The sequence below is a fragment of the Amblyraja radiata genome, chromosome 4 (assembly GCF_010909765.2).
Source record: "Amblyraja radiata isolate CabotCenter1 chromosome 4, sAmbRad1.1.pri, whole genome shotgun sequence".
In the NCBI taxonomy this organism is placed as follows: domain Eukaryota; kingdom Metazoa; phylum Chordata; class Chondrichthyes; order Rajiformes; family Rajidae; genus Amblyraja; species Amblyraja radiata.
In genome coordinates this window covers 51,733,464-51,756,840 of record NC_045959.1, presented here as the reverse complement: position 1 = coordinate 51,756,840, position 23,377 = coordinate 51,733,464, and the positions used below count along the sequence as shown (strand labels likewise).

The window sequence follows — 23,377 nt, the reverse complement described above, 5'->3', positions numbered from 1 at the left end:
TTGACTATACCTCTTCACACCCTGCTGCTTTTCTGCTCTGATTATAAGAATCCCCACGCAGGTTCTCCTGAAATGTTTTCCTCTTACTTGAATCATAATATAATTGTTGAAGAGATCATGGCTGCAGAATTTGACAGGTCAAGTATTCGGTTATCCATTTGTCATGTTAACTCTGCTTTCCCCTCTCCACAGAATTTGCCTGACATGCTAGGCATTTCCAGTATTCGTCAAATGGTTTCAAGTTCAAAAAGAGTTCCGCTCTGTATTTCACAGATTTAGCCTGACTCTATGTCTCTCAGTGCCCTTGTTTGTCTTTAACAAGATGGCTCTTAAAATCATTGGAATCACCTGGGTAGCTCTGCCCCCATCTTATCAGAAATCGTGCTGTTGACTGATCTAAACCCCACTTTCTCTGCAACTTAAAATAACTTACTCAATTTCCAAATTCTGATTGAGAATCTTCTACCTAAATCATTAACTCTTTCCACAAATCCTACACGACATGAGAGTTCCTGGAATTTTTTGCCTTATTTCATATTTTTATTGGTTTCATATTTGCTTCGTTTTATATGCGCATGCTTAAATTCTGTTAATACTTTAAAATGACGATTTTGACATTTTTTAAAGTATTGTCTATTTAAAGGATTATTTTGACTATACCTGTGCACTAGGATGGCTTTCAAATGCCACCTGTTCGGCAAGCAGCAACTGGAATGGATTCTGCACCTTCAAGTGGCGAGGATACAGAAGATGAGTTGGACGCTATTCAGAAACAGAGTACTTTGCCAAGAGAGGCATTATCCCATGCAGCCAGGGAGATGGTGTGTATTTTCTAACTTATTTTGAAGTGTTGGCAGGGAGAGGGTCGAGCGAGATAGTCAATATTAATTTATGTGTTGCTAGAACTGCATAAAGTCATAAAAGCTATTAAGAAATTATTTATTTTCTTTATATCAAAGCAGGAGCATAATACCCAGCCTCTTGTGCCTATTCTCTCATTATTTAATAGTCTGCTTGAGTGCTGCTAGCCTGCACCCCATACAACTGGATTCCCAAATGAATAAATATACTATCTATTTCAGTCTTGAAAATACTTCACTTCCACAAAATTCTTGGAGAGAATTTCAAAGATTCTTCTCGTCTTTGTCTTGAATAGCTGACCCCTTATTTTGAGTTCAAAAGGGAACTGCAGATGCTGGAATATCGAAGGTACACAAAATTGCTGGAGGAACTCAGCGGGTGCAGCAGCATCTATGGAGCGAAGGAAATAGGCAACGTTTCGGGCCGAAACCCTTCTTCAGAAGAAGGGTTTCGGCCCGAAACGTCGCCTATTTCCTTCGCTCCATAGATGCTGCTGCACCCGCTGAGTTCCTCCAGCAATTTTGTGTACCTCCCTTATTTTGAGGGTATGTTACCTGGTTCTTGGTATTATATGTAGGAGAAATATTAACGTTGTATCTGGCCTTTCAATCCCGTTGAGTTTTGTATATTTCAATGAGATCACCTATGTTTCTTATGAACTTAGATGATATGTATCCAAACTGCTTAAATTTTCATGACGAAACATCATGCCAGGAGTCCGGTGAACCTTCACTCCATTCCCACTATCCCAACCATATACTTCCTTGGTTTTGTGCTTATCCACTTTTGGCAGTTTTCTGAATTTTAATTTATTAATACCAGATATTTTCTTCGCTATAACTAATCCATCTCGAATGGGACAGTTTCTCCTCAATGTTTTGGAGTTAAAGTGCAGTTGATACTTGAAGCTTTTGGCAGCCTTAATGTTAAGTATGGACAGATGAATTAATCTTATGAGATATGAGCATTGTCCTGTTCTAGGTTGATTTCCTTTTTACCTGGTTACCCAGGTTAGGTAAATTATCCCGCTCTGCATTTTTGATTTAATTTGTCTTTAAGTGCCCTTGTTCATCTTTAACCAGACAGCTCTTAAAAATCTTATAGTACCAATAACCTGCCACAAGAATTTTTTTTTTAAATTAAAAAATCACTTTCTTGTCACACTAATGTTGGCCAGAAGCCCAATCGCTCATTAGGGGTAAAAAGCTAGTTAGATCCAAAATATAATTTGTGAACTTTGCATGAATTTCTCTTGCAGCTTGGAGAGAGCAATCAGCCCAGCTTTCGACCAGGATTGGAAGGTGGTAGTTCTGACGAGTCCATTGGGCCACTTGATGAACTAAATGAGGTTGGACTTGAATTCAGAAGATCAGTAGAGGGTCGAGTCATAAACTCCCCAATTGTAGGTGAGCACATTATTGACTATATCATGTAAAACAACTAGCAATGTTCTTTAATAAAGATTACAGGGATTATTATACTCCCTTGACTATAATTGATGCTGACATTGATGATGGGCATCAGTGTGCTTTTATTTGCATGACATTTCTGATGGATGCATGTTATGGATTCCCAAACTTCTTTACAGAAGAACTTGCAGAACAAACTATACTTGCCTTCATAGGTCGAGGCATTGAGTGTTAGAGTCAGGTTGTCAAGATGCAGCTTTACAGGACTTTGGGACTGCTTTTGAAGTATTACTGGCAGTTCTTGTGGCCCCAATACTGTGGGGCAAGTTTTTTTTTTAAATAGGGTGGTGGGTGCTTGGATGGAGCTGCTGGGGGTGGTGGTGAAGGCAGATACAATTGTGGCATTTAAAAGACTTATGGATAGGCACATGGATATGGATTACGTGCAGGCAGCTAAGAGTTGGTATTGGCATCATGTTTGGCACAGACATTGTGGACTGAAGAGCCTGTCCTTGCCTCCCTCTGAGAAATGGGCAGGATAATTTAATTTGCTTCCATTCATTCTTGTATTTAAACAATAGAAAATAGGTGCAGGAGTAGGCCTTTTGGCCCTTCGAGCCAGCACCGCCATTCACTGTGATCATGGTTGATCATCCACAATCAGTACCCCGTTCCTGCCTTCTCCCCATATCCCTTGACTCAGCTATCTTTAAGAGCATCTTGAAGGCATCTTGAAAGACACTTTGACTGGAGTGAAAACCAATGACTTCCTTCTCCATTACTATGACCTGAATAATGTTGCTGTCATTTGTATTGTGAACCAGTCCATCTTCAAATATACTACCCACCCGCACATTTTATCCCTCCATTTGCCACCACCTTAGTGTGTTGAAAGTAATTTCATTTTCAGGTTAGTTTATTGTCATGTACACCAGGGTGCAATTAAAGTCCTTGTTCACATTTAGCTCACAGTAATCGGTATACATGCAGCAATGAGGAGTGCAAAATGGTGCATGATTGTAGTGCTATTTGAATGTACAATAGAAAATATCAAGGCACAATAGCGGAATAACTAAACAAGGTAAGAATACGGACAACACCTCCGGGAAAGGGTTGTGAAAGAGATGATTGGTTCAGGAGTTCAATAGCAGCGAGGAGGAAACTATTCTAAAGTCTTGACGTCCAGGGTTTTGAGTTGCTGTGTCTTCCCAAAGTGGTGCGTGCACAAAGATACACACAACCCTGCCATGCACATCATTACATTTTCTCTGTCTACCTTCCTATATCCTGATTAACTCTCAGGCAGCTGCTTATGTGGGCCAAATAGTCAATGTAAAAGGCATCACTTCTCCAAAAGTGGTTCAGCTAAGAAGCATTAATAAGTAAAGTTCCTGCAGAGATAATGATGGTTAAAAGTCAAAATGTGTATCTGTTTTGTTAAGTTAATGTCATATCTTCCCGAAGTGGCAGGCACTTTTGATTCTATTTCCAGCCTTCGTGATGCAGCACACCATGAAGAAGGAGTGGATGGAAGAAAGTAACATGCCTGACATGGACTGGGCTGTGTTCACCATTCTCTCAAGTTCAGATGGTCAAGAGCAGAGCAGTTGCCAAGTCAGGATGTGTGTGATAATGGAGATATTGGGCTCTACTAATTGTTTAAAGCACCATTAGATCCAGTTGAGCTCATTTTCACATGAACTTGTGATTGTGCATTAATTAATAGTGTATGTGTTAATATTGATATATAAACGTTCACTGATGTTTCAGGTGATGGAGGAGATGGCAGCAGTGGGAATGAAGATGATGGAATTGGTGTGTCAACTCGTCCATCTGCAACCTCCAGTCGCTGGAGACGTGAAATAGCAGACAGAAATATAACAGGAGGCGATGACCATGATAGCACGGCAAATCTATCTTCTAATAATGCAATATCTGATCATTTCCAAGACCTCCGAATAGTGGATAGGAATGTAGCCGGACAAGATCAAATGCTTGGTACACTTCCGTTACAAGGAAATAGGGAATGTATTCCTGGTCAGAATGAGGTAAGAAAACAAAATGTTTCCCATTTTCTGTCGTCTTGTGACTTCAACTTATTTTCTAAACTTTAGAATGCATCTGATTTGAATTGTATTGATCAATTTTTCAGAATCATCACATTTCATTTACCATTACATAGAACAGTACAGCACAGGAATGGCTCCTTCAATCCACAATATGTGTGCTGAACATGATGCCAAGTTAAACTGATCTCATCTGCTTGTACATGATCCATATCCCTCTATGCCCTGCCTTCCATGTGCCTGTCTAAAAGCCTCTTAACTCTGCTATCATATCTGACTCTGCCACCACCTCTGGCAGTACCAAGCCCCCCACCACTCTGTTTATAAAAAAAAACCCCCGCGCCCCACATTACCATTAAATTATCTCTGTTTATTTTAGGGAGGAATGGCACTGGATTGTTCATTTCCGTTTGTGAGTGAGATTATAGGGTTGGCTTTCCTTTCCCAGTGTGCTACGATCTTTGCGAGGAGAGTACTCCCCTCTGTTGTGTACTTGTTATCTTGGTAAAACAATTGAAGTTGTGTTTTTGGAATAATTTCATGGATCTGTGAAATTGGATCTGGATGGAGATTTGGCAATATGCTTGTAGGGAATGACCCTTGCAAGTGCAGTCACTTTGCCATATCTCAATAACCTGGGATGAATTGAACCCAAATTAAACAAAGGCTGTGGGCCGAGCATCAAAAATGTGTCTAGAAATCGTTTTTTGTGACCCAGGTCACCAAACTACATGAAATATTCCACAGATTTAGATGAAACTAGACCATGTGCAGACCCGTTGGGTCTGTTCCCCCAACGTGTGGTTTTGGGGGGGGGGGGGGAGGCGGCATGCAGCGTCACACACACTAACTATCCCCCCCCGCACTCACGCTAATTACCCCCCTTGATATTATATTAATATTATTAATTTGCTTCTGTTACTCCAACCACCCTATCTACTGACGCATAGCCCCCAACTTGCAGTCACATCTAGAGGGGGGGGGGTGGGGGCGGGGGTAGAGAGTGAGGGCAGAGACAGAGAGATGGGAGGAGAGAGAAAGGGTGAGAGTGAGGGTGAGAGAGAGGGGGGAGAGGTGGGGAGGGGGAGGGAGGGGGGGAGGGAAGAGGGCAGGGTGTGTGGAGGGATGGAGGGGGGGAGGGATAGAGGGGGGTGGAGGAGAGAGAGGGGAGAGGAGAGGTGGAGAGGGGGGGAGGAGGGGGAGAGAGGGGGGAGAGGAGGGAGAGGAGGGAGAGGGGGGGAGAGAGAGAAAAGGAGAGAGACAGGGGGGGGAGAGAGAGGGAGAGATAAAGAGAGAGAGAGAATGCCTTTTTACTCAACCCAAACCCCCCAAACAGCCATTTGCAGGCAGTGCTTTTTTCCTCAAACTAACCATAACCATATTTTCATTTTCAAACCAAATTAAGGGTACTTACTCACAGCTGTGTAGACATTTGTTCAGTCATTCAGAGCTCAGACCTCCATGTTGTAGAGAATGATTGGGGCACACCACTTCCTGGTTTTATAGTCCCTCCCCCTCCCACTAGCAGGAGCAGCAAAGAGAATGGGGAATTTTGTAAAAGCATTAATATCTCTGTCATTTTGCATCGACGGGAAAAACCCTCGGCACACATACGGCGGAGGGGGGCTCTGAGCAAGGTGGCCAAAAATGACGGCCGTAGGTGGCGGCGTTCTCTCGGAAATCGCAGCACAGAAGGCCAAAAGCGGTCAAGAACAGACTTTTAGTAATATAGATATAATTGAGAAGGATGTCATAATAATAATAATAATAATAATAAACTTTATTACGGACTCGAGGTCCAGACAAGGGGCAACATTACATTAAAAAAATGCATTGCATATTAAATATCATAAAATACATATAAAATCTTAGTATATCACTGATAAAAGCATCATAAATTATATTTAAAAAAACCACAATACATAAGTTAAAAATCCAGATTAAAAAGAATGATCAATGTCCTACATCGAGACAACGATACCAGTGTCTCCACAGCTGGGATTCGTAGTGTGAAGTGCTGACCCTTATGTTTGACAAGGCCACAATAATTACATTTTTAGAGTCATTTATGCTGAAAATGAATTTATACATGTGATGTCTTAGGATAGCTTCTAAAGTACTGACTCCTGCAGCCACAAACATATTACTGGCACTACACCATCTAGGTTTCCTTAGCAGTGTTCTCATGGCATCGTTATATGCCACCTTAAGTCTCTGCAAACTTGTCTTTCCATAGTTCGACCACAGGTGCGCAGTGTAGAGTAGTGTGCAGTATGCTCTAAATAGCGACCACTTCACCACATCTGCACACGCACCAAATTTACGCAAGAGAATATTCACCTGTACATACAGCATGCGTCGTTGCTATAAATATCCTCATCATCTGTCATTTGTTCTGTAATAATATGCCCTAGATATTTTACCTCATAACTCGTCATTGCTAAAAGTTGCACATTAATTAATTAAACTAATTAGAAAATGAAATCGGGAAAGTAAGCGCCATCTAGTGGCCAATACCCATATTACACCATGGGCAGCCTATTTCCGTGTTGCAGTCCATTTAAACTATATATTATTACTAGACCAAGTGCAGACCCGTTGGGTCTGTTCCCCCAACGTGTGGTTGTGGGGGGGGAGGCGGCATGCAGCGTCACACACACTAACTGTCTCCCCCCCGCACTCACGCTAATTACCCCCCTTGATATTATATTAATATTATTAATTTGCTCCTTTTACCCCATAACCACCCTATCTACTGACGCATAGCCCCCAACTTGCAGTCACATCTAGAGAGGGGGAGAGAGGGGGGGAGGGGGGGTGGGTAGAGAGTGAGGGCAGAGAGAGAAGGGGCAGAGACACAGAGAGAGGGGCAAGAGGGAGAGGGGGTGGCGAGGAGGAGAAGAGGGAGGGTGGGTGGAGAGGGGAAAGGTGGGGGTGGAGGGGAGGAGAGAGGGTGAGAGTGAGGGGGGGAGAGGTGAGGAGCAGGGAGGGTGGAGGGAAGGGGGTAGGGGTGTGTGGAGGGGAGGGGGGTTTAGGGGAGGGACGGTGGGGGAGGGGATGGAGGGGAGGAGTGGGAGAAAAAGAGGCGAGAAAGAGAGAGGGGGGAGAGGAGAGGGGGTTGAGGAGAGGAGAGGGGGAGGAGAGAGGAGAGGTGGGAGTGAGGGGGTGTGCTGAGAGGGGTGTGAGGTGAGGTGGAGGGGTGGCGGGAAGGGGGTAGGGGTGTGGGGGGTGGGTGTTTAGGGGAGGGAGGAGGGGGAGAAAAAGAGGGGAGAGAGAGAGGGGGGGAGAGGAGAGGGGGGGAGAGGAGAGGAGAGGAGAGCGGGGGGAGAGGAGAGGAGAGGAGAGGGGGGGGAGAGGAGAGGGGGAGAGGAGAGGAGAGGAGGGGGGGGGAGAGGAGAGGAGAGGGGGGAGAGGAGAGGGGGGGAGAGAGAGGAGGGGGGGGAGAGGAGAGGGGGGGGGGGGAAGAGGAGATGGGGGAGAGAGAGTGCCTTTTTATTTCAACCCAAACCCCCCAAACAACCATTTGCAGGCAGTGCCTTTTTACTTTAACCATATTTTCATTTTCAAACCACATTAAGGGTACTTACTCACAGTTGTGTGGACATGTGTTCAGTGTTATTCACAGCTCAGAGAAACGTGACCCTCTGCCTTCCTCCAGCTTGCAGACTAATTGAGGCACACCACTTCCTGGTTTTATAGTCCATCCCCCTGCCGCCAGCGGGGGCAGCAGAGAGAATGGGGAATTTTGTAAAATCATTAATATCTCTGTCATTTTTCATCGACTGGAAAAATCCTCGGCACACATGCGGCGGAGGGGGGCTCTGAGCGAGGTGGCCAAAAATGACGGCTGTTGGTTGCGGCGTTCTCTCGGAAATCGCAGCACAGATCGCCAAAACCGGTCAAGAACAGACTTTTAGTAATATAGATACCAAATTAACATCCACCACAGTGAGTTCACCAGGCACCTCCTCACTGTGATGGAAGGCAAAAGTCTTAAGTCTTTGTCTCATCCCTTATTCTCCCTCTGCGCCGAGGCGATCCAGGCTTCAGATGTTGTGACCCCGCGGGGCGATGGTAAGCAATGTCAGTCCCGCGGCTGAATCCGAGCTCCGCGAACGGGCCGGTTCAACTCTGCGGCCCGGGGTGGTCGAAGCTGCGGCCCTCCAGTCCAGCAGACGCAGCTGTTGTTGCGGGAGCTCCGGAGAACAGGTCACCAACCTGTTCCCGACGAGGTCGTCCACTGGGCCCACGGTCAGGTCGGGTGGCCGCCGGAACACTGTACCAGCTCCGAGGCCGGGTCGCCGCTGCCTCTGCCGCTGCCCCAGCTCCGAGGCCGGGTCGCCGCTGCCTCTGCTGCTGCCCCAGCTCCGAGGCCGGGTTGTGTGCTAGCCGAGTGAATGAGTGAGTGAGTGAGTGAGTGAATGAATGAGTGAGTGAGTGAGTGAGTGAGTGAATTAATGAATGAATGAATGAATGAATGAATGAATGAATGAATGAATGAGTGAATGTACAGCTTCCAAATCTCATTTTTCACATTATAAAAGGGTGCAATTAAATTAATTGAAGTCCATACAGATTAATTTTCATAAATTCTGCATTTAGATCTTACCTTTCAGTTCCAGTTGATTCACAAAGTTTGACTGCAGCACCTCAGCAGCGACTTTGCTTTCAAGACTTTCTTCCTCTTCTATCCACTTAGCAGCACATTCTTCAGCCTTCTTAATGCTTTTTTGACAATTCAATTACCCTGCTGCAAGCTTCCACGACATGTATTCCACAGAACTAGAAAAAACCTTCAACGGAATCTCCAGTAAAACAGGCATCAGTGAAGTCCACTCAGCTATGTTGTGCTAGCCTGAAACAAAGCGCGTGATTGGCCAACTGGCATACAACTCAATGTTAAACATGCTTTGATTGGACTAAAAATACCCGAAATATTTCCGTTTTTTCTCTAATTTAATTAAAAAATGTGCAAGTCTTGTTCATGACAAGTTTCAGGGGTGATTTATATAATATTTTTACACAATATGTGAAAATTTCATGTAGTTCTGTGACTTGGGTCACGAAACACTGGAATAAAGCTCCTCGGCCCACAGCCTACAGGGTTGTGCAGTAGGTTGTCATCCAGTCTTGATACATGTTCTTAATTATTTTAGATGCTCAGTTTACTAAATCAAAATTGAGTGGATCTTGCAATAACCTTGTTTTAGTTTTTAAGAAATCGTTGTGTCCAATTGATTGTCTTATTTCGCTTAGTGCATTTGAAGGCATTTTATAACTTTTACCCACTCTTACAAGTGTTTGTCTGGCTGAACCATTAATAGACAACTATTTTGTTCTACAGGATACTTTGGACACTGGTTTGAACGATGACATGAAGCTGGATTCTGTATATTTTCGCTCTGGCGGCGGTAATAATACCGCAACCAATCAGACACTTTCCATGCCTCTACGTCTTTCACAGATCACCTGCTCGCCAAGTGGTGATAACAGCTTGGGGCTTAGAGACGGACCTTGTGGCATCGCGACAGCAGAACAGACGTATGCTATGGAAAATAGCGATGTTGCTGACCAGTCTTCAAATGCAGGTGCAGGCCCACCTCTTGCAGCTGTCTACTTGTCTCCTGCTTATCAAGATGAAAGCGACTTGTGGCAAAATTCCTCGAAAAATATCCTGTTTTATGACAAGCAGGAAGCTGAATGCAGCATAGATGACTCCACAATGAATAATAAAGGTACTAGTTGTAATTGCTATTTCTATAAGTAGTCACAATTTTAATTGTCAACAGTTTATTTAATCTGTTAAATAATCGTGTGATTTTCGTCTTGGTACTTGTCATTGCTTGGATTAAACTCCAGCTGCCAATTCTCTGCCCATATCTATGATTAATTTATATCTTTCACTGTCTGCAATACCACCAAATGTTCTGTTCTCCATAACCTCACTAACCAACCCAGCTACAGTTTCGGCCAAATAATTTGTACATATTGTAAATGAGATCCCAGCACTGATCTCTGTGGAATACCATTAGCCATGTCCTCTAGCCAAAATGACACCCTTCCATCATGACCCATTTACCAAAGGTAAACTAGTTCTGAATCCTAAACTGCCAGGTCACTGGATCCCATTTATCTTAATCTGCTGGAACAGCTTTCCATGAAGCCATGAAGACAATATCCATTGCTCTATTAATCTACTTCGTCACCTCTTCAAAAAACTCTCAAGTTTGTAAGACATGACAAACCCTGCACAAACCCATGCTGATTGTCCTTAATTAGCCCTTTCTCGTTCAAATGGGTGCAACCCTTTCGCCAAAGATCAATTCCAATAGCTTCTCTACCATCATGTGAGGCTGTGTTCTACAATTCCCTGCATTAGAGCTGACTACAAATACAATTGAAATAGATGGCAGATTATTGGTCAGGCCTATTGCTTCCGATTAGATCCAATAATGCATGTGTTCATGTCAGGTGAGTGGACTAATTCACTTATATTTCTGTCAATTAAAGTGTTCTTGAGATTGAACATATGAATTAGATAAAGTCATGGAGAGACTTAAACTGGGTCAACTCTTCACTCATTTTGCAGAGGCGAAATCTGGTGTGGTTTACCAAAATGAAGAAGGTTGCTGGGTGACTGATCTGGCTTATTATTATTCATTGGATCAAGAACAGGATCAATTCCATTTGCCAACTGATCTCTCTCATAGTATTCAAGAAGAAGATTTTATAAGTGGTGGTACGATTTTGTCAATTGTAAAATATTTTTCAAGAAATTTTCAAATGATTGTCCTAATTTTGTTTTGGTGCTATCTACAGACAAAGCTGCTGCATTAATTGAAGAAGATCAAGAAGAATTTGAGGAAGACCACAAGTTTATTCAGGTTTGAGAAGGTTATTCATGTAAACTTGGCAGGTGTAGAAGCTTTTTAAGATCTAGGGAATTAGGCCTTGTCTTTGAAAGCAAATAAGTAAATGGAGGCTGAGAGCCAACATAAAAAAGCCTGTGACCTTGGACAACATGGTTGAAAGAGTGTAGGAGATCTCGCACCTTGCGGATGACTGGAGCATAAGTTCTTGGAGCAGAATTGGGCCATTCGGCCCATCAAGTCTACGCTGCCATTCAATCACAGCTGATCTATCTTTCCCTTTTGACCCAATTCTCCTTCCTTCACCACAAAACCTCTTTGACACCCTTATTAGTCAAGAATCTGTCAATCTCCACCTTTAAAACATTCATTAACTTGGCCTCCACGGCATTGAATTCCACAGATTCATCACCCTCTGATGAAATACATTCCTCCATCTCCGTTCTGAAGTTATGTCCTTTTATTGTAAGGTTTCAAACACCCTTGACTCCAAACAATTAGTGTTAAGAATAGAGCTGAACTTTTCATGGGCAGAGCTAGTCATTGTTGCTAGAAGCAACAAATTGAAGATTTCCTGTTCCCTCACTAACTTCACCCATTTCACCACTAACATCCATCTGGCACTCAAATACACCTGGACCATTTCTGACACCTCCCTATCGTTTCTAAACCTCACCATCTCCATGGCAGGTGACAGACTACTGATCAACATCTATTATAAACCCACTGACTCCCATGGCTCTCGACTACACTTCTTCCCACACTGCTTCCTGTAAGGACCATCCCCTACTCCAAATTCCTCCGTCTACGCCGCACCTGCACCCAGGATGAGGTGTTCCAAACCAGGGCAACGGAGCTGTTCTCATTCTTTAGGGAAATGGGGTTCCCCTCTTCTACTATAGATGAGACTCTCACCAGGGTCTCTTCTATATGCCGTAACTCTGTTCTCACCCCCCATCCCCCCCCCCCCCCCCCACTCGTAACAAGGGCAGAGTCCCCGTTGTCCTCACCTTCCACCCTACCAGCTGCCACATACAACAGATAATCTTCTGACATTTTCGCCACCTGCAATGGCGTCCCAGCACTGGCCACATCTTCCCATCTCCTACCCTGTTGGCTTTCCGCAGAGACCACTCCCTCCGTAACTCCCTGGTGAATTTGTCCCTTCCCACCCAAACCACCCCCTCTCCTGGTACTTTCCCTTGCAACCGCAGAAAGTGCTACACTTGTCACTTTACCTCCCCCCTTGACTCCATCCAAGGACCTATGCAGTCTTTCCAGGTGCGCAGAGGTTCACCTGCATCTCCTCCAGCCTCGTCAAATACATCTCCTCCAGCCTCGTCTGCTGCTCTACATATGTGAGACCAAGCGTAGGCTTGGCGATCGCTTCGCCCAAACCTCCACTCAGTTCGCAATAACCAACCTGATCTCCCGGTGGCTCAGCACTTCAACTCCCCCTCCTATTCCGAATCCGACCTTTCTGGCCTGGGCCTCCTCCATGGCCAGAGTGAGGCCCACTGTAAACTGGAGGAGCAGCACCTCATATTTTGCTTGGGTAGTTTACACCTCAGCGGTATGAAAATTGACCTCCAATTTCAGGTAGTCCCTGCTTTCTCCCTCTTTCCCCTCCCCATCCCAGCTCTCCCACAGCCCACTATCACCGCCTCTTCCTTTCTTCTTTCCGCCCCCCCCCCCCACCGCCACATAAGTCTGAAGAAGGGTCTCGACCCGAAACGTCGCCTATTTCCTTCGCTCCATAGATGCTGCCTCACCCGTTGAGTTTCTCCAGCATTTTTGTCTACCTTCGATTTTCCGGCATCTGCAGTTCCTTCTTAATCATTATGGCCTGGTATTTGTGCATAATTAGAATTGGATCAACATTTGGCAAAATTGCCAAACATGCTGCAAAGTTTAAGTCTTTGTTCAAATTCCTGCAGGAGGATAAAATGGAAGTGATATGCGCTGATGAGTCACTTAGAAATGATTCATGGAAGATGCCTTCTAGTCTGAAATTTGCAGGATCATCAACCACACCTGACGTTGTGCGAGAAGATCAGAATTACCCTCAACTCACTCCAGGAGATTTCTTTGGTGAAAGATCAGAGGCACTTGGATGTCTTGGTGAACAAAATAGTAAAATAAAACGAGTGAGTTCCAGATTGGAATAGACAAATGTTTTTTTTTTAAAACACAATTTCATGTTTTCAGTTAATTTTCCATGTCTAGTAAATCAGCATGAAAACAGGTCCTTCGGCTCACTGAGTCCATGCTGACCATAGATCACCCATTCACACTAGTTCATTTTTATCCCATTCCCGACAAGTTAGGGGGCAATTTACAGACCTGCACGTCTTTGGGATGTGGGAGGAAACTGGAGCACCCAGAGGAAACCCACACAGTCAAATCAGTATAATGTGGAAACTAAAAGGCATAGATAGAATGGATGTGGAAAGGATGTTTCCACTGCTGGGAGAGTCTAGGACCAGAGGTCATAGCCTCAGAATTAAAGGGCATTCTTTTAAACTGGAGGTGATGAGGTACTTTTTTAGTTAGAGGGGAGTTAAGTGGAACTCATTGCCACAGAGGGCTGTGGAGGCCAAGTCAGTGGATATTTTTAAGGCAGAGATAGACAAGTTCTTGATTAGAATGGGCGTCAAGGGTTATGGGGAAAAGGCAGGAAAATGGGATCAGGTGGCAGAGATCAGCCATGATTGAATGGCGGAGTAGACTCAATGGGCCAAATGGCCTAATTCTGCTCTTATAACTTGTGAACTGGACACAGACAGTACCTGAGATCAGGATTGTACCCAGGTCTCTGGCGCTGTGAGGCAACTGCTGTATCAGCTATGTCACCCAATTTTGATGAACAAGAGGCCCTTGAGTAGAGAGTTGTGCAAAATTAAAAGCATACATTTAAACATCTGTTTACATTTTTTGCTGAATATTTTTTGATAACATTCCATGTCATTTCCAAATTTCATAGCCTTCGTTTGGATATGCCATAATATCACCAAAAAGGAGAACACCAGTGGCTTTAATTCGACCTTCTGATTTGTCAGAAATCCAGGAAGAAGGCAAACAACTGCTCAAGGATGATACACTTTGTTCAGGTAATTTTAAATATTGAACACTTACCCCACATATCTCCTTTTAACCTTCCTCCTCACACTTTAAAGCTCTGCCCTCTAGTCTTTGGCATTTCTACCCTGTCTCTACCCCTCAGAATTTGATATACTTCTATCTGATTTCCTCAAACTCTAACGTTACAGAGTAAACAATCAAAGTTTATCTGACATAGCTAATACGTTCTAAACTGGACGACATTCTGGTAAACCTGCACCCTCTCCAAATCCTCCACATCCTGTCATGGGGCAACCTGTACTGCACGCAATGCTCCAAGTGCAGTCCAACTAACGTTGCGTGGTGACTTCCTGACTCTTATATTCAATGCCTCGACCAAGTCAAGAATACCATACCATTTGCCACTCATTTCCACTTGTGCTGCCACTTTCCAGACATTCCCCAAGATCCCTCTTGTACACCATTTCTGCTAAGAATCTAGCCATCAACTGCATACTGTCCTCTTGTATTCACCCTCATAAATGCCTCGTACTTGGATTAAATGCCATCTACATTTCTCAAACTATATCTATAATTGATATATATCCTGCTGTATCCTTTGATTGCCTACCTGACTGTCCACAAATCCACCAATTTTGGTGTTGTCCGCAAACATACTAACCAAACCATCTACATTTACATCAATGTCTGATCACAAACAAAGTTCCAAACACTGATCACTGTGGAATACTGCTGGTCACAGACCTCCAAACAGAATAGCACCCTTTCACTACCACCCTCTGTCAGTTATGAATCCAAACTATTAAGTCACCATTTATCCCATACATCTTAATCTCCATCGAATTGTTAATTTGGAGACATTTTAAGTTGACTTGTTTTAAATTGTCAAATCTGTTTTCATTCAACTCATTGTATTAGATAATTTTGTATTGCCTGATGAACATTTCACTTGTTTATTGTTTGTTTGGAACACATCTACAAACAATATTACACTTAATAGCTGCTACCAATTGGTTCATTATGCTGATATTTTCTCATTTTACATGATATTTAATGATGCAACAAAGATTTAATTTTCATGCAGACGATCTGGATCAAACTCTTTGTGGAACTTCTGCGGAATTTTCAACTGCATTTCTGGTTGATAAGCAGACTGAAGATCACAGGTTTAACAAGGAACCAAGTTCAAACATTCAAACGAAAGAAAGTATGGTCAGTAACGGTATTATCTGAATCTTGCATATATAAAGTGCAATTATATTTAACCTAAATTTAAATCCAGTGAAAGCATTAATCTGAACGGGGTTAAGAATGAGCTAGTTCCGCTAGAGTTCTATGGTTTCCACGTTGTATGAATAAGCCTGCCTATAGGTTCCACAGTTGGACAAACATGTTTGATGAGGGTGGGTAGACAGTTTGGGAAGTGGTGTTGCATTCTGAGAATATAATTTGCATGTTTAGTATAAATTGTACTGAAAAGATTACTGAGATCTATTTTTCTTTCTTAGAATACAGGATTAAGTGCAAATTTGAAGGTTGAGGAAACTAAATTGAACACAGATTCAATCTTGAGCATAAGTACAATTGCTTCTGCTATAGCTGATGCTTCAGTAAGTGCTGACCCTGCTCAGCTGGCATCTATGATTTTGGAACTTTCTAATAAAAACCGGAAGAAAAATAAGCCGCAAGCAATGAGTGGAGAACCCACTCACGTGAAGAGCCAGAAAAGCCATGTGATCAATAACATGGCAAAAAACCTTGAAATCCCAGAGGCCACTAAGAGTGAGATACCCAAATCTGAACTCAAGCTGTTGTCTAAATCTGTTTCTTCTGTTTTATCTGAAAGTTCCAGGAATCCTCAAAGCATGTTAAATTCATTTTCAATGGAATCCATATCGAATGGCACAAGCAAGCAGAAAAACAAGCATATTATGCATTCCGAAGAGAAGTTTCAGAAAGGAAATGTTGAAATGGCCAATTCACTCAGACCGGTTGAGGGTGAAATCAGATGCAACAGTCAAAATGCGCGCAATGAAACCTGTGCACTTGAGACTCAAAATCCATCTTATTCCAAACATAATAGTAGTAAATTGACTGATCCGAATTTGGTGATAAATAAAAGTTATTGTGATCGTGCACCTGTATCAAGTGTTGGAAAAGTCCATGAAATGCCAGCCATGAATGGCACCACCATAAGAACAGCAAAACAAATCAAAGCTCATTGTTCAAGAGATAATGAATCAAGTTTGGACAAAATTCAATGTAAAACAGGAACTCAAGGTGGAGCAGGAATGATGCAACTCCGAGAAGGGCAGTCTTCAGAAAGGATATCGGCAAGTGTGTCCAGGTCAGGTCAAAATATAACTCAAGTGTTTGCTACTTGTCAGTCCTCAGCTGTTCAAGATGCAATGAGAAGTGATTCCAGTTTGTCATGCCCAAGTATGCAAAATGTTGGACCTGTGGAGCAAAGATTTAGAGGATCAAAAATATATGAAAACGATAGAGCAATAATTAAAACTGCAACACCGCATTTAGGAAGAGATGTGCAGGAAACTCCCGATCTCCATGGAAAGGCAAAGAAAGACAACATTGTGCAGTCTAATTGCACTCCAGCTACACCTAAAGACTATAAATCTGGTGAGCTATCGATAAATCAAGTGTTCAAAATGATAATGTCCACCAGTGGGTTTTTTTGTGATGGTATTTACCAGTATGACATACTGACACCTCTAATGTGATGCATATTTATTGTATGGCTAATGGATAACTCAAGTGAATAAATTAGAACATTTAATTTGTTAGATTTCTTCAGTTATTAAGAACGTAGAGCAGCACAACACAGGCCCTTCGGCCCACAAAGCCTGTGCCAAACATGATGCCAAGATAACCTAATTTGCTTCCAGTTGATTCATATCTTGTTCTCTGCATATCCATGTGCTTATCTAAAAGTTTCTATTGTATTACAAGTTCAAGGGTGTCCAACAATGGGTATATTGATGGAAAAGATATTGTTGATAATTGTAGCATAATTTTAATTTAGCTTGGCACCTTTATTTCTACGTAAAAAGCACTGGTGACCACACTAACTAATTTATGCAATAACCAGTTTTCAACGGTACCTTTTAGAAACAATCCAATGGAAGTTATGTGATGAATTGTTTACCAATGTTTACTTTAATATCACTCTTTTTTAATACATGTATAAGCTCCTACCAACTGTTCTTCTATTATTTGCTAGTTTACTTTTGTAGTCACTTTTTTTAATTGCCATATCTGACAGTTTTTTTGTAATTTCAGTGTAATTCATTAATGATCAGACAGAGCATGGAGAGCTATGTAAAATATGTTCCTTTACCCAAGTGCCATTATTCTTCATAATGGAACCTAGTGCTGTGATTAAAACATTAATGCAAGTGTGCATAATCTTTTCAGTAATTATCATGTCTTTCATTGTAGAACATGTATCTGAAGCAGATCAGCTAAATTTGAGACCACTAACTTCTCCATTGATTCATTCTTCACCAACCAATGTCACAGAGCTACCAACTGCCACAAGGTAAAAAAAAATAATCCTCTTGCACATCTGTAGATGCTGATTTATCAAGGAAAGACACAAAATGCTGGAGTAAATCAGCAGGTCAGGCAGCATCCCCAGATGAGGGAATGAACGGAGTAAAAATTATCCTTGATTGGCTGTTTTTCTTGAACTGGTGTCAGGTGCAGATGGGGTCACGGTAGGTGGGGGGGGGGAGACTGAACAACATCCACAACTGCAATTTCCTGCGGTCTTGGAGTAGAGCTTTTGTCAAACCCAGTCCCGATAGAATGCTTTGTATAGTGCATCTGTAGAAGTTGGCAAGAGTTGTTGGAGATGTGAAAATTCCATAGTCTTCTGAGGAAGTGGAAGCATTGTGTGTGCTTTCTTGGCCGTAACTTCAACGTGGTGCCTAGTGTAGAATAAAACCAAATTGATCAGAGCCCAATTATATTTCTGGTGAGATGAGCCGACTGGTCACAACTGAATTAGTATTAGAACGTCAGAGTTGTCTTCGTAGAAAATGTGTACTTTGTCCAAGTGTGAGGTTCAGTTTGGGGGTTTTGGCGCCCTACGTGGTTCAGTAGTGACCTGATCATCATTGTCTCATGATACTCGTGAACCCTAGCCATGTGGGTAACAACTGGAGGTAGTTTGGTGTCAAAGTAACCATAGAACTGGGGAATGCCTTGAGAACAGGAAAAAAAACTGCCAGATTTCTGCAATGATCTTGCTGTGAATGTGTGTCTATTTGACTGCAGCGCTAATCCTAATGTCTGAAAATATGACTTTTTCTCCAGCAGTTCATCCTCTTTGATGTACTCCAGCTCAAATCTCAGTAGACTGAGTTATATTTCTGGTATTGATGCAACACTACAGAATAGCACAGCCATTTATGGTCCAGTGAATACTAAGGTAGGAAAAGCTTATGAAATTCAAACAGAATTATTGGCTGAAAACATTATTTTTAATATAATCACGAGACCCTATCCCATGTTGCTTCACAAAAACGATCAACTCTATGAGATGCATAAGGAAGATGAATAGAAACTGATATTTAGGAAAAGAATTCCAGAACACCCAAGTTGGGAAAAGTTGAAAGCATTGGCATCAGAAGTGAATATTGAAAGTTGGGTGTAGAAGTTGTCAGAATTTGAAGTGTGCATTAACGCTCAATGGCTGAAGCAATGGAGGAGATCGCAAGACCTTTGGGGACAATGCCAAAAAGAGATTTGTGAGCCAGGTTGAGAATTTTTTTTTTTAAGTTTGTGTATTTACAACAAGCATAGGATGCTTGGTAAATGGATGTTAGTGAGAGTTAAAGTTAGTGTTTCAGAACTTGAGCTGCAGTTTTGGAGACTGACCGGAGAAGGGTTGAAATTGTTGAGTCTAGTGGTACCAAATTTCAGGAGACCGGTTTCAGAGATCACAGGTTATAAACCAAATGCAATCTTTCAATTATGTTTGAAGAAATATGCAGCAAGTCGGGTAGCCTGAGGAAAGGTCAATGCCTTTTATCTGTTTATTAGCACTAACGATTATTTGCATAATGAATCTTCCACATGAAACCAAACTTCTACCTGAAGTCTACCGATTATTGTATCCCTCAGAATCCAAAAACCTATTGGGTTCTGTCTCGAATAGTTTCAGAACAAGCATCCACAATCCTCTTGGAAGATGTTTCCAAGGTTTTCAGTCATTTTTGAGTCCAAGGCCAACTCCTTAACTTGTGGTGACGCTTGGTAACAGTCAAAGAAAATATTTTCCCATCTGAAACGTAACAACAATGATGTCTGGTTTAAGGAGTATTAGCTAAAGGGAGAGGATGGACAGACTTGGATTGTGTCCTCTGGAATGCTGGCATTTGTGAGGAGACCTGATACAAATAAATAAAATTATCAGAAGTATAGACAGGATAGATGGTCAGAATCTTTTTTCCCACTATGGGAATATCAAATACTCGAAGGCATAGCTTTAAGGTGAGGGGGGCAAAGCTTCTAGAAGTGTGGGGGCAATTTTTTTTGAGAGTGGTAAGTGCCTGGACTGTGCTGCCAGGGGTGGTAATTGAGACATATATGATAGTGGCATTTAAAAGACTTTTGGATAGGCATATGGATATGCAAACAATGGAGGGATATGAGTTACGTGCAGGTCATTAGGAGATGGTGTTGGTATCATTTTTCTCACAGCCGTTGTGGACCAAAGGGCCTGATCTTCTTAGGTATTGTTTTCTATGTTCTTTGTTGAAGTTCCTGAAAATGTTTAATGTGATTATTCACATCCTTGTAAATGCTGGGGAAAATAGTGTTAGTCAAGTTGTGTAGGAAGGAACTGCAGATACTGGTTTAAACAGAAGATGTCACAAAAAGCTGGAGTAACTCAGTGGGACAGGCAACATCTCTGGAGAGAAGGAACGGGTACTGGAAACTGGTCTGAAAAAGGGTCCATCGTTAGTCAAGTTGTTGTCTCTTCTTAGAATTATCTGCCATCCTAAGAATTAATGCAAATGAGTATTTATTGCATTTATGCAGTGGTGCAGCTAGTATAGCTACTGCGTCACAGCTCCAGCAAACTTGTTTCAATTCTAATGTCTGCTACTGTACATCTTGAGTTGGCACGTTCTCCGTGTAACTGGATTTTGTTTGTGTTCACTAATTTCTGCCTACATCCCATAGACATGATTATCGGCATGTTAATTGGCCATTGAATATTGCCCCTCATGTCGATGAGTGATAGAATCCAGTTGGAGTTGTGGAGAGAATAAATTATGATTAGTCCAAATGGATGCTTGATTATTGGCACAATCTCGGTGGAGCAAAAATACCAGTTTCCACGCTTTCTGACTTTCTTTGTAAGAAGCCAATTATTTACACAATATTCAAAACCTTGTTTAAACAAGACAATTTATAATTTCTACAAGCATAACAAACATTTAGAATTGACATTTCTTCCTGTATTGTAATAGCCCATTTCAATGCTGTATGACTAACTCCATTTCAGATTTCCAATATTTGCTGCTTTTTCCATTTTAAATCTCATATTTCCAACATGATCTTTTTCCCCCTATCACCTTTTTTTAAATTTGCTCTAGACAGATCAATTGCAGTTAGCAAGATTCTCACCCTATTAACACCAATACGATTTTTGTCAGTCTAAATCTAACCGCGGGCTTTCCTTTTTGTTCATGACACATCTCTTCCTCTGCTGCTTAAACGTGTTGGATTTAGAATTTTATCTAATACTAGACCAAGTGCAGACCCGTTGGGTCTGTTCCCCCAACGTGCGGTTGTGGGGGGAGGAGGCATGCAGCATCACACACACTAACTATCCCCCACCCCCCGCACTCACGCTAATTACCCCCCTTGATATTATATTAATATTATTAATTTGCTCCTTTTACCCCATAACCACACTATCTACTGACGCATAGCCCCCAACTTGCAGTCACATCTAGAGAGGGGGGGGGGGGGGGGTAGAGAGTGAGGGCAGAGAGAGAAGGGGCAGAGACAGAGAGAGAGAGAGACACAGAGAGAGGGGCAAGAGGGAGAGGGGGTGGAGAGGAGGAGAAGAGGGAGGGTGTGTGAGGGGGGAAAGGTGGGGGAGGAGAGAGAGAGGGGGAGAGTGAGGGGGGGAGAGAGGGGAGCAGGGAGGGGGAGGGAGGGTAGGGGGTAGAGGGTGTGGAGGGGAGGGGAGGAGGTTTAGGGGAGGGAGGGTGGGGGAGGGGATGGAGGGGAGAGAGAGAGGGGGGGAGGGGGAGAGAGAGGGTGTGCTGAGAGGGGAGGGGGAGGGAGGTGGGGAGCAGGGAGGGGGAGGGAGGGTGGAGGGGTGTGTGGAGGGGAGGGGGGTTTAGGGGAGAGACGGTGAGGGAGGGGAGGAGGGGGAGAAAAAGAGGAGAGAGAGACAGAGAGAGAGAGAGAGAGAGAGAGGGAGGAGGAAGAGGGGGGGGAGAAAAAGGGGGGGGAGGGGGGGAAGGAGGAGAGGGGGGGGGGAGTACCTAAAAAAAAGATTTTAGAACCAAAAAAGGCACATTCTGCAAGCATTGTAGAACCAAAAGAGACACTTTTTGCAAAAAGTTTAGAGCCAATAAACACTTTTTGCAAACATTTTAGAACCAATAGACACATTCTGCAAGCGTTTTAGAACCACTAAGGACACTTACATTTGAGTAGACATGTGTTCAATGTTATTCACAGCTCAGAGAAATGTGACCCTCTGCCTTCCTCCAGCTTGCAGACACTGATTGAGGCACACCACTTCCTGGTTTTATAGTCCCTCCCCCCTGCCGCCAGCAGGGGCAGCAGAGAGAATGGGGAATTTTGTAAAATCATTAATATCTGTCATTTTTCATCGACGGGAAAAATCCTCGGCACACATACGGCGGAGGGGGGCTCTGAGCGAGGTGGCCAAAAATGACGGCCGTAGGTGGCGGCGTTCTCTCGGAAATCGCAGCACAGATGGCCAAAACCGATCAAGAACAGACTTTTAGTAAGATAGATAGATAGATAGATAGATAGATAGATAGATAGACAGACAGACAGACAGACAGACAGACAGACAGACAGACAGACAGACAGACAGACACAGACAGACAGACAGACACAGAGAGACAGAGAGAGAGAGAGAGAGAGAGAGAGATTTGCACCATACCTCAGTTTCATTCTGCAGATGTTGCCTGGCCCACTGAACATTTCCAGCTTTTTCTATTTTTTATTGCAGATTTGCAGCATCTGCATCTTTGGCTTGATATTTTTGTTGATGTAGCACTGTTATCCACTCTTATTTTCTCTATAAATTTCTTGTCCTTTTATCTATTTTAAGGTTCCTGTAATCTTTAAGCACACTCATCTTTAACATAATGTCTCCTTAATCCAAGACATGTTTGCACCACTTTTCCCAGGATTTAAAAAAAATCTTCACACACAAATTAGGCTGTGGGCCGAGGAGCTTTATTCTGCAGTTTCGTGACCCAAGTCACCAAACTACATGAAATTTTCACATATTGTGTAAAAAAAATTATATAAATCACCCCTGAAACTCGATATGAAGAAGACTTGCACATTTCTATTAAATTAGAGAAAAACCGGAAAATGTTCGGGTAATTTTTAGTCCAATCAAAGCACGTTTAACATTGATTTGTCTGCCAGTTGGCCAATCACGCGCTTTGCTTCAGGCTAGCACACAAAATGGCTAAGGGGGCTTCACAGATGCCTGTTTTATTGGAGATTCCGATTTGTTGTTCTGTGGAATAAATGTCGTGGAAACTTGCAGCAGGTAATTGTATTTAGTGGGAAAAGCATTAAAAAGGCTGAAGAAAGTGCTGCGAAGTGGATTCGAGTGCAAGAAAGCCTTGAAAGCAAAGTCCCTGCTGAGGTCCTGGAACACAAAGATTTAGACAGTCAGGAACCAACTGTAACTAAAAGGTAAGATCTAAAGTCTGAATTTATGAAAATCTATCTGTATGGAGTTTAATTAATTTAATTGCACCCTTTTATAATGTGAATAAATTCATTCATTCATTCATTCACTTACTTCATTCATTCACTTACTTCATTCATT

At 42.7% G+C, this 23,377-nt stretch overlaps 1 protein-coding gene across 7 annotated transcripts in view; it reads left to right on the top strand.

The window, feature by feature from the left end:
- The window catches only part of cep192 (centrosomal protein 192), a 112,668-nt gene that overhangs the window by 22,597 nt on the left and 66,694 nt on the right, over window positions 1-23,377 (top strand). For 4 of the 7 annotated variants that reach the window (XR_004411717.1, XM_033019432.1, XM_033019431.1 and 1 more), the window contains 12 exons: window positions 672-821; window positions 2,120-2,267; window positions 4,041-4,318; window positions 9,681-10,071; window positions 10,926-11,075; window positions 11,156-11,220; window positions 13,143-13,352; window positions 14,189-14,315; window positions 15,371-15,498; window positions 15,795-16,923; window positions 17,743-17,842; window positions 18,622-18,736. Coding sequence is in view for 6 of the 7 variants with exons in the window: in XM_033019432.1 (XP_032875323.1) it covers window positions 672-821; window positions 2,120-2,267; window positions 4,041-4,318; window positions 9,681-10,071; window positions 10,926-11,075; window positions 11,156-11,220; window positions 13,143-13,352; window positions 14,189-14,315; window positions 15,371-15,498; window positions 15,795-16,923; window positions 17,743-17,842; window positions 18,622-18,736 (2,991 nt within the window). In the remaining variant the exon portion in view is untranslated. The remainder of the gene's footprint in view (window positions 1-671; window positions 822-2,119; window positions 2,268-4,040; window positions 4,319-9,680; window positions 10,072-10,925; window positions 11,076-11,155; window positions 11,221-13,142; window positions 13,353-14,188; window positions 14,316-15,370; window positions 15,499-15,794; window positions 16,924-17,742; window positions 17,843-18,621; window positions 18,737-23,377) is intronic. The other 3 variants (XM_033019430.1, XM_033019428.1, XM_033019433.1) reach the window with 3 other exon arrangements.